We start from the raw sequence: 13775 nt of genomic DNA on the forward strand, positions 1-13775 counted from the left end.
CCACAACAAAAAAGCCCCGCCGGGGGCCGCCTGCCTGCGCCGGGGCTGTGCCGGCGCCCCATGAGCGCCGGGCGAACAGGTGCCGAGTGACCCGGGCGGCCCCGGCCCGGCTCGGCCCGGCCCGGCTCGGCTCGGGGGTGCCGCGTGCGCGCGGTGCCGGGGGGACGATGGAGAGCGGCGACCGGGACATGTACCGGCAGTTCCAGGACTGGTGCCTCCGGACTTACGGGGACTCGGGCAAAACCAAGACGGTGACCCGTAAAAAATACGAGCGGATCGTCCAGCTGCTGAACGGCTCCGAGTCGAGCTCCACGGATAACGCCAAATTCAAATTCTGGGTCAAATCTAAAGGCTTCCAGCTCGGCGACTCGGACGAGGTCAGTGGTGGTGCTGGAGGAGGGAAGCAAGTGCTGTACGTGCCAGTCAAAACCACGGTTAGTAGAGAATCGTCTTCTTGTTCTATGTCGGCCGCCGCAGCCCGCTCCGGGAGCGGGGGGAGCCGCAGCCACAGTTGGCTCCTTCCTCCCTCTCCCCCGAGTCATCATCACCATGTCGCGCCCGCCTGTCACATCCCCACCGCCGCGCTCTTTGTGGGCCCGAGCGAGCGATCACGCGCGGAACACACCCGCCGGTCCCCGCAGCCGCTCTCGTCGCCGCCGTCGCCCCCCGTCCCCCCCGGCCGCTGCGGAGCGGAGCGGCGGTGGTTCGGGGAGGGCCATTGTCCCGCCGCCCGCCCGGCCATTGTGCCCGGCCTCGGGCACCACCGATGCGCGGGGCAGGCGCCGTGCACGGCTCGGCCGGGGCTTTCCCCGGGATGTCTGTAGCGGCGAGGGGGGAGGGAAGGAGAGGGGGGGTCGTTTTTTTTTTTTTTTTTTTTTTAATTTATTGTTAGACCGCAGCCCTCGGAACGGCGAGCAGCAGGAGCGTGCGCCTGGCCGCCTACGGTGCTAGGAGCCGCGGCGGGGAGAGGATGCTCAACAAAGGGAGATGGGGTTCCGCATGACCAAATGGTGTCTCTCGGTGCTCTGGTCGGGATTGCGCGATGCTCGCAGCCACACAGCCTGCGCTCGGCCGCTGCCAGCCCCCGGCGGGATGCGGGGCCGCAGAGCGGGGCGCGGGGCTGACAGCGGGAGAGCTATTATGTTGGCTGGTGGCAGCAGCTACAGATTTTCCTATGTAAGAAGATGGGAACGGTTGGCTACAAGTAGGTTTTGCCTATTGAACTCTCTTAACGGCTCGTTATTCTGACTTCTTACACTCCGGGTCACGCAAGCTAAGCTTCTTTTGTCTATGTGCGGGGCGGAGGGCGGAGGGGGGGGGCGGCTGCGAAAGGAAACCCGGCAATTAAAAATATCCCTGCCCGGGCACCGGCGTGGCCGAGCGCCGTTCGTTCGCCGGTTCGGTGGCAGCCCGGCGGCGGTGGGCGGCGCGGCCAACGGGGCTCCGTGGAAGCGTTCTGGGTCTGGCCGTGACGTAGCTGCCGGGGAGGGAAGGAGCCCGGGCATCCCTTGGCAGCATCGCCCGCTGGCTGCGGGGAGGCCGAGGTGGGAGATTCGTCGTCGGGAGTTCATAAATACGAAGATTGAAAGAGAAGGGGAAGCACCGGAGGGAGTCTGATCCCTCTCGGTGGCTTCTGTGCGCTGCCGCGTTCTAGGCGTGCCTATGGAGCCGGGCGCTGGGCCATCCCCTTTGGTCTGCCGGAGGATTGGCTGCTAACCTCACCCCCCAGCAGGTGCCACAGACAAAATGTAATTTGCAATGAAATTTGACAACAAGCAGAATGAAAAGTTGTCTACATCCGAAGTCTCAATTTAGGTTGCTATTTTTTAATATCTCTTCTGCTTAACAGTAATAACGATTTTGGAGAGTCAGCAAGCAAGATCTTTTATTCCTAAGACCATTCTTTACCACAGAGAGTTCAAAGATATAAGCAGTCATATTTTTGAGAGTAAAATTGTACTGACTGCCCTACTAAACAAAAAGGCTATCCTACATTCTACAACTCAGAGTGTAAAAATGAAGGGCTTACCTAGGCTTCTGACACACAAGATTCAGATGATCAGCTTGTATATTTTCTCTCACTTTTGCCTGTCCATGGGAGCATGGAGCACCCATCTCGCATCCCTTCTTCTATTTTATTTGCAGGTCAAATTCTCTCTTTTTTTTTCTTTTTCTTTTTTCCCTTCAGCTATCTTAGTAAGAGGTTGAGCACCTCTTACTAAGAGGGCTCACCTTTGTTCATTTGGAGGATCACACCCTCAACATTGGTGCATATCCCTATAAATGCATATATGCGTACTGATACTTGTATGGAAATAACTACCTCAGAATCACAGAATCTTTTTGAGTTGGAAGGGCCCCTTAAAGGTCACGTAGTCCAACTCCCCTCCAATAAACAGGGACACATACAGCTCGATCAGGTTGCTTAGAGCCTGTTTCAGCCTTCCTTGGCTGTCCTCAGGAATGGGGCATCCACAACCTCTCTGGCAGACCTAGTGCCTCATTATCCTTATTGTAAAAAATGTCTTCCTTATATGCAATCTAAATCTCTCCTGTTTTAGTTTGAAACCATTTCCGCTTGTCCTATCACCACAGACCCTGCTAAAGAGTCTGTCCCCTTCCTTCTTATTGCCTCCCTTTAGATACTGAAAGGCTGCTCTCAAGTCTCCCCGGAGCCTTCTCTTCTCCAGGCTGAACAGCCCCAGCCTGTCCTCATAGGGGAGGTTCTCCAACCCTTGGATTATTTGTGTGGCTCTCCTCTAGATGAGCTCCAAAGATCCTCCTGTATGGCAGACTCCATATCTGGATGCAGTACTCCAGAAGAGGCCTTACCAGCACAGAGTAGAGAGGCAGGATCATCTCCCTCACCCTGCTGGCCATGCTTCTTTTTATAGACATTGATCAGATGCCCTCTCTGTCTTCTTTTCTCATGGCTGAACAGACCCAGGCCACTGAGCCTTTCCTTTTTGATGTGGCCCAGGATACGGTTGTCTTTCTGTGCTGTGAGGGCACACTGTTGGCTCATTTCCAGCTTCCCACCTACCAGTACTCCCAAGTCCTTTTTGGCAGGGCTGTGCTCCATCAGCTTGTACTGATACTGGGGGTTGCTACAACCCAGGTGCAAAACCTTACACTTGTATTTGTTGAGTCTGATGATATTCACTTGGGCCCACATCTCAAGCCTGTCTAGGTCTCTCTGGATGGCATCCCATCCCATAGGCATGTTGAACACACTTCACGGTTGGCATCATCTGCAAACTTGCTGAGGGTGCACTTGATCCCACTGTCAACATAACTGATGAAGATATTAAAGAGCATGAGACGCAGTACTGATCCCTGAGGGACAACATTTGTCCCCAGTCCCCTTCTAGACATTGAGCCATTGACCACCACTCTACAGGTATGATCTCACAACCAGTTCCTCGTTCATCAAACAGTCCACACATCATATCCGTATCTTTCCAATCCAGAGAGAAAGATGTTAAAGATGTGTCAGAGGCCTTTCTGAAGTCCAGATAGATGACATCAGTAGCTTTTCCCTTCTCCATTGATGGAGTTACACTATCATAAAAAGCAACAGGGTTGGTCAGGGAGTGCCTGCCCTTGGTGAAGCCATGCTGGTTATCCGTATCACCTCCCTCTCTTCCATGTGCCTTAGCAGAGCTTCCAGGAGGATCTGCTCCATGATCTTCCATGGCACTGAGGTGAGGCTGACAGGTCAGTAGTTTCCAGGCTCATCCTTTCTACCCTTCTTAAAAATGAAATTGATATTGCTTTATTTCCAGGCACCAGGGACTCCAGCTGGCTGCCATGACTTTTCAAATATAGTTGGAATAGTTAAGTAACCAAGCAGGCATCATAATAAAAGCAAGGAAGGAAAGTTAGCATGACATATCCTTTAGGAATTTCAGAATATTTGCATGTTAATTAAACAAGGACATACAAACCCTTATAGAAAAGGACTTGCATTTAGGAAAAAAAATCCTCCTTTCTTCTGCTATCCAGGACTAATCCATTGTCCAACATAAGAGACCACACTCAGCACTCTTACACAACAGACAGCTCTGAGAAATAAATGCCTCCTAAAACCATGGAACCAGTGTTAGTGTCCACCCACACAAGACAGAGGAGGTGTTTATGCAGACCTGTGGTGTAGCAGATCTTTGTGTGAGGTGCTGGCTGTGCCCAGAGCAGGGCTGCAGCCCCTGTCCCACTGGTATGTCTTCCATCGGTGTGCACAGGGTGGGATTTCACCCAGCCAGAAATGACATGTACAGGAGGAAAAATGGAGTTTTCACTGGACAGTAATTATTGGTAAGCCTTTAAAGCCCATTCTCTCTTTCCTTTGACTCTTACGAATTATTTAAGAGTTTATCAATTTACAATAATTTAGAGACATCCCTACTGTTATTTTTTTCATACCTATTTTATTGTGTACAGTTGTGTTTGTTCAGAGAGAGCCGCAAACGGAAACAGATCCCCAAACTGTGACTCCCTCCCTCATCCTCTCCCTCTTCTGTGCATCACTTGATCTCACCATAGGTAAAAGCAATTTCAATTTAATATTAATCACTACTGGCAGCACAAGCACTCCCCCTGCAATAACAGGATGGATGAAATTACGAGTTGGACTCTAAAGTCACAAGCTGGTCAAAAACAAGAAAATAATATTGAAATACTTTGCTAGGAATTATTCTCTCCTTGAAGCTTTAAGATTTGCTGCTCAGCTTTGCTGTCAGCCAGAGAGATTTGCTCCTGATGGTGCTGTAATCCACTGCTGCTGGTAATTAGACATCATTACTGCTGCGTTAAAGGGAAAGAGAGAAGGAGAGAGGACAGGCTGGGGCTAATTAACTACTTGATTCTAATGAAAGAAAGAGAGCCTGATAGCAACTGGGAGGTTGCACCGGAACAGGCTGGATGTACAACACAGGCTTAATTGAAGCAAGGGTATCTTGTAGCCTCACAGTAGCTGGGCTTGGTGTACTTACATATTCTGCGGACATGAGCAGGCTAGGATTTATTCTGCTGTTTCCTCCTCTGGTTGGGAAGAAGCTCCGAATCACAGGCCCGCCTTAAATACCAAGTTTAAGCACGCCAGCAAAGAGAATGGATGGTTGATTATGTGTTGGCTTCATCTATTTTCACATTTGGACTCCTCAAAAGCAACAGGAACAGATCAATTTTTGAATGTTCACATCCCTCTGTGGCCTAGGAGATGCACTGTTGGTCACCAAGCAACAACAGCCCCTGCAAAACAGCCATTTTAGGTCTAGAGTGGGACAGCACACAGTGCAGCATTTGTATCTGCAACTTGGCGAACATCTTGCTTTGCTACTTTTCTGATTGCTGCTATTATCATCCTGTATTTTCTTTCATTAGGCCCAGGTTGTGCTTTATGAGAACAGTGAGATGATGCCTGGCTCAGGCACACTGCATGCACGTGCTGAGCCAACAAATATGCCAAATGCCTGGCAGATATTGCTATCAGATTTTAATGGGTGGTGCTCCCAAACATAAGGATGTGTGGAATTAATACTACTAGTATAGCATCTTACCAAACTGTATACATGACTTTTATGGTTATTTTTTTTTTTTATGGTTAATTTTTTTTTTTTTTTTTTTTTTTTTTTTTAATGTTTTCTGCATAGTTCTCTACCTAGAATTATACATTGATCTGCTACTGGAAAAAAAAAAAAAAAAGTAACTTCTCTTTCTCTTGTTTTGCATCTTCCATAGACATAAGTATGAGTCCTAAGGTCAGTATTGATGCACAGATAAGTTACAAAATAATGGCCCAACCAGGTTCTAAGCAGAACTTATCTTCAAAATAGAATGGTCTAAAATGATTGAGATACAATTCTGACACAGAACACACAGTGTATTAGTAAACTAGTAGAATATAACCTCAAATGCCAGGTCCAGATTGTTTTTATGCCATTTTTACTTTGGAATGATTCCACAGACTTCAACAAAATCCCATGCTTAATGTACATTTTTTCCTGTGTCTTCTTTTATTATTTTCCAGTAATAGGCCATATAGAATGGCCTTTCATTCAGAAACCACATTTTGTCCAGCGGGACCTGGCACCTCCTGGACTGTCATGAGCAGAACAGTGAGGCCCAACACACACAGGGCTGTGCTACTGAATCTGATTACAGGATTTAGGGCTTACAAATTATAGGCCAGTCAGGTCTGTGGAGCAGGGTGTATCCCAGCCCACCTCGTGCTCAGTTGGTGATGAGGGACAGTGATGGGCACATGAGTTTACGGTTCATTTGATTTTACATAAATTAGTTTTCTTATGAATGATATTGTATCAGAAACAGACCACAGTATAGAATAGCTATATGTCAAAATATGGTGCTTTAAGTTATCTTCTGTTCTAAAATGTGCTTAGCATTTGGGGGAATTTTATAGCAATCTGAAAATACAGATTTGCTTTGCTGAATTTCTCTCTGGTATTTTAGCTATCAGTATCAAAAAGAAAGAAAAGGGCTCATCAAACATGTATTGGTAGCTCTGCAGTCTACTGAACTGCTAACACATACCGGGAGTTAGTGCCACTGAAAGGTGACGCTGCGAGTGAGTTGTGATTTATCCCAGGGTACGTTTCCACAGTAGTTTACAGTCCTATTAAATGCACTTTCTGGGCTCAGCAGCCGTATTCAAGCCCTGCCGCATCCGTCTCATTTTCCTGACAGCCACACTTTCCCTGTTCAGGTCTCCAGAGCTCCTCAGTTACCCATGCCTTCCATCCTGCCATTCTCAGGCCTCCCTACGGGCTCTGTGAGGAGGGAGGCTGGTGAATCAGACGGGTAGTGCTGGAAAATGGTCCTAGCAGATGGAACAAAACCGGTTTATACTTGGCAACTCTTGATGTAGGCATTCAGCTCAGTGTTTCCTGAATTAAGAGAATAACTCTGTCCTGAAACTGAAAAATGTTAGAGGCCATATGTAAGATGCTATTTCCACGTGTGTGTGTGACAGAGGTAATGGAAGAGGAGGATTTGAGATTTTGTAGTAAAAACGTTGAGCTAGAATTTTCCAAAGAGCCAAAGAGAGTCAGTTTTTGAAGGAGGAATCATTTAAAGTGCTCCTTCTGTAATACTAGTAAATACGAGGTAGCAAGGTGTTGTTTCTGTAGCTACACAGCTATAAGATCAGTAAGAAATGTAAGAAGGCATTTGCTAGTAAGTCATACCTGGAATGAGGAGATACGTACCAGTACAACCAATTGGTAATTTGTCTAATTTTTAAATGGTGATAATTTGAAAACAAAATACCTAATTTTTGGGGTGTTCACCATTGTTCTTGTTCAGTGCTCTAGACAGGAAGGAGATGCAATTCATGTAGAGAGAGCACTCCCCATGAGCAGGGAAGAAGGCCCATGCTGGACAGTGCCTGAGTTAACAATTCAAATTTAATTTTACACTACAGAAATATATAAAAATTGGCTGTTGTGAAACCCTAAGTTTTGGTCTGCTGTTCAAAGGAGGCAACTATCAGCTTTGCTTTTGGTCTAAACGAAGCTATTTGGATCCTGGTATTTCCCAGCACACATGACACAGCTCTTGAGAGCTTGCTGGTAACAAAGGAAGATAACAAGCAGGGCAAATGTTGAACAGAGATATAAATGAGATTGGTGTGGAGAAAGATCATGACATAGCATGCCAGGAAACATGGATCTCCAGGAAGACCCTATTAGATTCTGCAACTTTCCATGTAACACAAAGTACAGGAATCATTTACTCTTTGTTGCATAGGTGACCCTGATCAACAAGGTTTCAAAATGAACTTCACAGAACATAAAAGATGGTTTGATCTTGAATATGTCATTTTAGAGCCATCAGAGGCCTCCTTGGCTTTAAAAAACTCAAGGGATGATACTAGCTGGTGCATGGAAGTTGCTGCCCTACAGCAGCAATGAATGGGATTCCTGAAGCTTTCTTAAATTGCCTTTTTGTTCTGCTTAAGCAGATGAAACTCGCAGCCCCACATTTCCACCAGCAAGGTACTTTTAATGGCTTATGAACATAAAGTACCTAGGTAGACTAGAAAGACTTGCTACAAGCTATAGCATTGGACATTTTTCTGGATGCAATGGACTTCCTCAGAGATTATAACTTTAAGCATAAACAGTTGTCCAGGTTTCTAACTGCTTATTCAATAACTGCAAACCTCAAAGCCTGACAGTTACTCTATGCACTCTATGCATGTTACTACGTGATTAAAGCCAGTTGCTGACAGTGAATGGTAGGATCTGAACCACTTACTTGTATTTGTGGATACTCCTCAATTTAACAGGTTATTGGTAGTGAACTTTTTACATAATAAATCTAATCTATGGAAGCCTTGACCTCAAATAAAGACTTTTTTTTTTTTTTTTTTTTTTTTTTTTCCAGAAATATGTATTCTGTAACAGGTTGGAAGGACAGTTTTTATTAAATGATCCACTGGAGCTCAAGACAAAAGTCATTCCGCTTTTTTGACGTGAGAAGTTGTAATTAGGTTCCACTAGGAAATGAGAGGTTATATGTCTTTACATTGCCAGTAAGGTCTGCGTGTCTGAAATTTCTGTTAGTTTTTTTACTCCTGAGTTTTTAACACAATGACAGATGGACACTTTAATATTTTGACCGTACTTCAAAAAAGAAAAAAAAAAAAAAGCGATGAGGCCACTTGTACTTAAATAACATATTGCTCTAGCTCACCATACAAGTTTTACATGAATAAGTGTTGGAATTGTTCTCATTGTCGCCTATGGGCTTACATGTGGACTACTAGCAATATGCCAAATGGATTTTGTACAGAACTTTTGCTCAAGGCTGATCCAGAGCTGACGGAGCTGCCATTAAATTGTGACCTATCTGTAGGATAAAGCAGAACTGTATTGATACATGAGAAATCAGACTTCTGAATGATGAGTAACCTGAGCTAACGGAAGATGAATAATTATACAACTATTTGGTACATCAAGAGAAGAACAGCTAAAGTATGGCCTGAGATTTTAGCAGACAAGGAAGACAATCAAAGAGGATAAAAAGGTTTCACAAAACTTAATTTTACTGTGCTTATTTTCTCTGTTATGGGTAATGAGGAAATACGTTTTCTTGGTTTACATTTTTCAGACGATGAAACTGAAAAATTATCATACACAGAGGAACAAAGAAAAAGGTGATGGTGAATTGATATATTAAATTGCAGTAAATCACCAGGGCACTGAACACTGAAGAACGCAAGAATGAAGTAACCAAAATATTATTAAAATACATCACTTGCCACTACATGCAGTGATAATACTGGAGGATAGTCAAAATGTATTGGAAAGAGACAAAGAGAGGTGGTAGAAATAACAGACCCCTGAACCATATTTCAACACTAGAAAAACAATCAATAAGAAAATCATTAATAGCAGAGCTGTTATGTGTCAATATTAACCGTACCTGGTTGATGCAACTAGTTTAGATTTTGTAAGGTTAATTACATTCCTCTTATCTGTCATATTCAGAGGTAATTTTCAGGTGAAAATTTGGTTCTGTCTTCCTGCTGAAATGAAAACAGTCTGTTATTGGCTTTACTAAAGTTAGGTTGAAAATCTGTGATGACAACTTAAAGTGGTGAAAAGTTGGAAAACTTTTTTAGAAAGTGACAGAGCTGTACAAATGTAGTTCAGTGTGCACACATGCACATAGATAGATACTAAGAGTACTGATAGAACCCAGACAAAGAGGTTTCAACATCAAATGGAGATAGAAATTAATTTGATTAAGAAAGTTAAGGAAGAGTCAGGAAAGAGAATAGAAATACCATAACAAAGGACAAAAGAAGAAATCATGGCAGGCAGTTCCCCCCAGACCATTGCCAGGTAATTTACATCTCATGGCACTGTGGTACTAGCTTTTTGAAAAGAACAAAAGATTTCACTCTTTTCAATCACATTGAAAATGTACAGATTTATCATAACATCTCAAGGGAAATATTTAGGAATAGTTTTGAACAAATCTATGCACGCATATCATAAATAAGTATACCATTAGAAAAGTATGGAGAATTATATGGAAAACTTATTCTTCTCATTAAATAAATGATACGCCCTTGCCTTTAGTAACACATTTAGTGTATTTACCTCAACACTAAAAGGCCAAGATATATGAAAGTTCCAGGGAAAGTATCTAAGGTAATTAAACAAAAGGGGCACTTCCAAATGAAACACATTTGAATCGGCCATACCACAGATGAGATTTAAGAGAAAATGCACAATGGAAAAGAGATCTGCAAAATGGTAGAGAAAAATTGAGTGAAATGGTGTGGTGTAAAGACTGATGAACAGCAGAAAGAAAATTCAGCAGGCGCCCTTTTTAATCCCATTCCATCCTCTGAGACTCATTTGACAACTATGTTAATAGGCAAATTCAAAGTTAGGCCATTGTTTCGTAACCTTAGTGTTGGGGATGAAAGTCTGCATTGCATCCCTAGGAGAAACTTTAACTGATTCAGCAAAAGCCTCTTCCAAGGAGTTTACAAGACAGTGATAGTTCTGTGGCTCTTGTAAGGATTCTTTAAATCAGTTCAGCTATCCTGGCTGGAGCAGAATAGGACAAGGTGACGTTTCAGTCCTTCCTTCTCTGTTTCCTTGGAAGTGTTGACATGCTGATGGCACTCCACCTGTGTCACCTGGAGGCAGGCAGTAGCTCTCTTTGTGTTTTCCACAGAGCACTCCAGTCTATGTAGTCAAGACGAGGAAAGAGTCATAGGGTGCGGTGGAAACCCAGCATCTTCCCACATCCTTTGTGCTGAAATTTGGTATTGCTGGCAGTCTTAACCATCATGCTCTGGCTTCATGTTCCATAAATGGATTAGCAAGATTTTGGTATGTTTTCTTATGTTGGTTGAGGCTAACAGAGGAAAATAATTTGGTCATTAGTGCACAATGCAGTGTGATGTGTTGTATTTTGTTAAAGGATTTATTTGTTTACTTGTTAATTACTGAGCTCTGAAACATCTTTTACCGAATCCCTTGGAGACTGGGACTGGATGGTTTGTTGGTCAGCTTGACAGTGGCAGTTTCTGTGGCTTGTTGACGTAGGGCTATTAGTAGTCTGGAAAAAGGAAGCAGACTGACAAATGTCTGAGCTCCAGTACAGACCTATGTGGATCAGTGTATGAGATTACAGTGATTTATACAGAAAGTTTTCAATTAACCATCTCCATTTTCCAATTTACTTGTGATGAAAAGAAACATGCTGGTTTCACCTTCACATTTTTGCCTACTTGCACAAGCATTTTTTGCTGGCTCTTTTTACAACTATTACCAAACTCCTACTAGGGCAGAAAGGAAAAAACAAGAACACACAGGGTTATTAGAGAATTATTTATAAGCATGAGAGAAAAATCATTCATTCAAAGAAATGTAATTTCTGGATGACTTTGCTTTTGACCAGCCTGAGCAGCACAAATGGCATATATCTATTTAGAGGAGTCGTCCCATCGCACTTCTCAAGAAATGACAAAGGAAAGAAATAAAGAATGTAGCTCATTCTCTTTTCCCTTAATCTACATGTATTCCCTTTTAAATTTTTAATGACATCTTTCAATATCATTTATTCTGAGAATCCAGTGAAGCCCCACACCCGTGGTTGCCATAATACTAAAGAATTTAGTTCAGAGTGAGCAAACAGCTCAGCCCTATTTTAATGAATATGGTATTCCAACGCAAGGCATCCATCTAAAGCCTGCAGTTCAGACAGACTCCATTCCAGTTTACTCCTTTCAGGCTGAATCTGGGACTATCCTGCAAGTAGACAGAATAGTTCTGCAGGGATGCATCTGCAAAAAAACAGGATTTCTCCAAAAAATGTATATTGTAAACTCATTGGACAACAACATTGCTTTTCTAGAAAATCTACACAAATCCTCCACTTTGTTCTACCAGTGTAAAAGGCCTTGTTGCTACTGTTTTGGAGTAACTGAGATATAAGTTTGGCATATGGTAAGCTTTTGGTGAGTTACATTTCTACTGAAGCAAATAATAAGTCAATGGAAATTAAGCGAGCTCTAGAACTAAATACAGCTGGTTCAAATAAAACTACTCCCTTTTCAGTTGTTTTTCTAGATAACAAATTGCAGCATTATTTTATTCAGATCAGTTCTAAAACCAGTTTTGGTGAGATACATGGGATATTGAGGAAGCTGTAGAGCTAAAACTATTCTTAGAAGGATATTCCTATTGCATCCTACATTTTGAATTCAAACCAAAAGGGCTGTTTTCAAAACCTGAGCTAAAAAAAGAAAGAAAAAAGCATTTTTAAATAGGAGAAAGCAGGTCGAGTTTCTTTAATAATAACACTGTCTTCTCTGCTATTTACATTTGAACATTAGTAAGTTCACAGGTTATCGCCTGAATTTTATCTTTTTTTTTTCTAAAAATTTGTTCCTTAATCAATGTTGTCAGGAAAATTTTCAGATATACAAACTTCAAACATTTTTACAGATTTGCTTTATTGTGTTTGCTGCTATTTGAAAGCAGGCAGAGGAACAATGCTTGGTATGAAATGTTCTGTGAAAATACTCAAAATGAAATGATGAAATAAATGAAGTAAACTAACAGATCTACAAAAGGGATGAAAAACTGTAGCTTTAGATTGTTAGGAAGAATTAAGCTGTTTAAATCTGAGAGCTCCAGGACCAGTTCTGTTATTCTAGCTACAGTGTCCCTGTTCATTGCAGGGGCGTTGGACTAGATGGTCCTCAGAGGTCCCTTCCAACTCTAAAGGATTCTATGATTCTAAATGGTACTGGATAAAATCCCCTTGAGGACAAGCCGAAAGCGTGTGGGGTTTTTCTGGCACAAAGATGATGCCCCTGCTTTGAAGGCACAGTGCAGTTCTTTAGCGATAGCCACTCAGACAGCACCCACCAGATGCACTCAGTGCTCTGCACAGTTCATATCGTTAGGCTGGGTGGCAACGGCTGGGATCTCAGTATGATATCTTTGAATAAAGTTCTTCCATTTGTAAAGGATAATTTACCTGTAACTGCTAGCCTTCTTTGCCATAAGATACTACAATGCTATAGAACAGTGCTTAGCAAATGTATAAATATGTTTATGAAACATATAAAATCCCACACAAAGGCTTAATTCCATCAAGGACAACACCAGTTGTAAAACACTCCTGTAAGCAAGCAGCCTCCACTCCTTGGTACAGCACGAGCTTCTGCAATGCCAGAGCACTGTATGAACAGCTCCTTGCTGCAGAAATCAGCTTGACCTCTGTCCTTTAAACTCCCCATATCCAGTACATTAAAAGCATATATCTCATCCTCTCTGCTTTCCCACTAAACACGCACAACGCACACGCTTATCCTCAGTCACACTGTTGAAGTAGTTTGTTTGCTTGGTTTTAAATATTCTCCCATTTCTACAGATTTTTCATTAAAACATGCACTGTGGGGAGAATTCAGATCTCTTTCCCTTTTCCATGTTCTTTGAACTATATTTACATTAGAGAAGCTCTGCTTCTAATAACACTGAAAGAAAAGCCAGACGAGAGAACAAATGGGGTAAAGTGTTAAAGCAAATAGAGGATAAACAAACTTTCGCTTAATAGCTCCCTGTGAGCTCATACTAAGGAAAGTAAGTCAGCTTTGGGAGGGGTGGAGGCTGGGAAAAGTCAGCTTTGCCTGGAAATGTATACTACAAACTTCAGAACAACAATAATAAAGCTAATGAAATAAACCAAGCAAAATAAGGACGGTGCTTCCTGTTGGTTTG

At 43.0% G+C, this 13775-nt stretch overlaps 1 protein-coding gene across 4 annotated transcripts in view; it reads left to right on the plus strand.

The window, feature by feature from the left end:
- Positions 1-167: 167 nt before the first annotated feature.
- Positions 168-13775, plus strand: part of NOL4 (nucleolar protein 4) — a 183867-nt gene continuing 170259 nt past the window's right edge. For all 4 annotated transcript variants that reach the window (XM_042839931.1, XM_042839932.1, XM_042839933.1 and 1 more), the window contains exon 1: positions 168-434. In XM_042839931.1, coding sequence (XP_042695865.1) covers positions 168-434 — 267 coding nt within the window. The remainder of the gene's footprint in view (positions 435-13775) is intronic.

The sequence above is a fragment of the Centrocercus urophasianus genome, unplaced genomic scaffold, assembly GCF_019232065.1.
Source record: "Centrocercus urophasianus isolate 14NV4802_14NV808 unplaced genomic scaffold, USGS_Curo_1.0 seq_11, whole genome shotgun sequence".
NCBI classification, from domain to species: domain Eukaryota; kingdom Metazoa; phylum Chordata; class Aves; order Galliformes; family Phasianidae; genus Centrocercus; species Centrocercus urophasianus.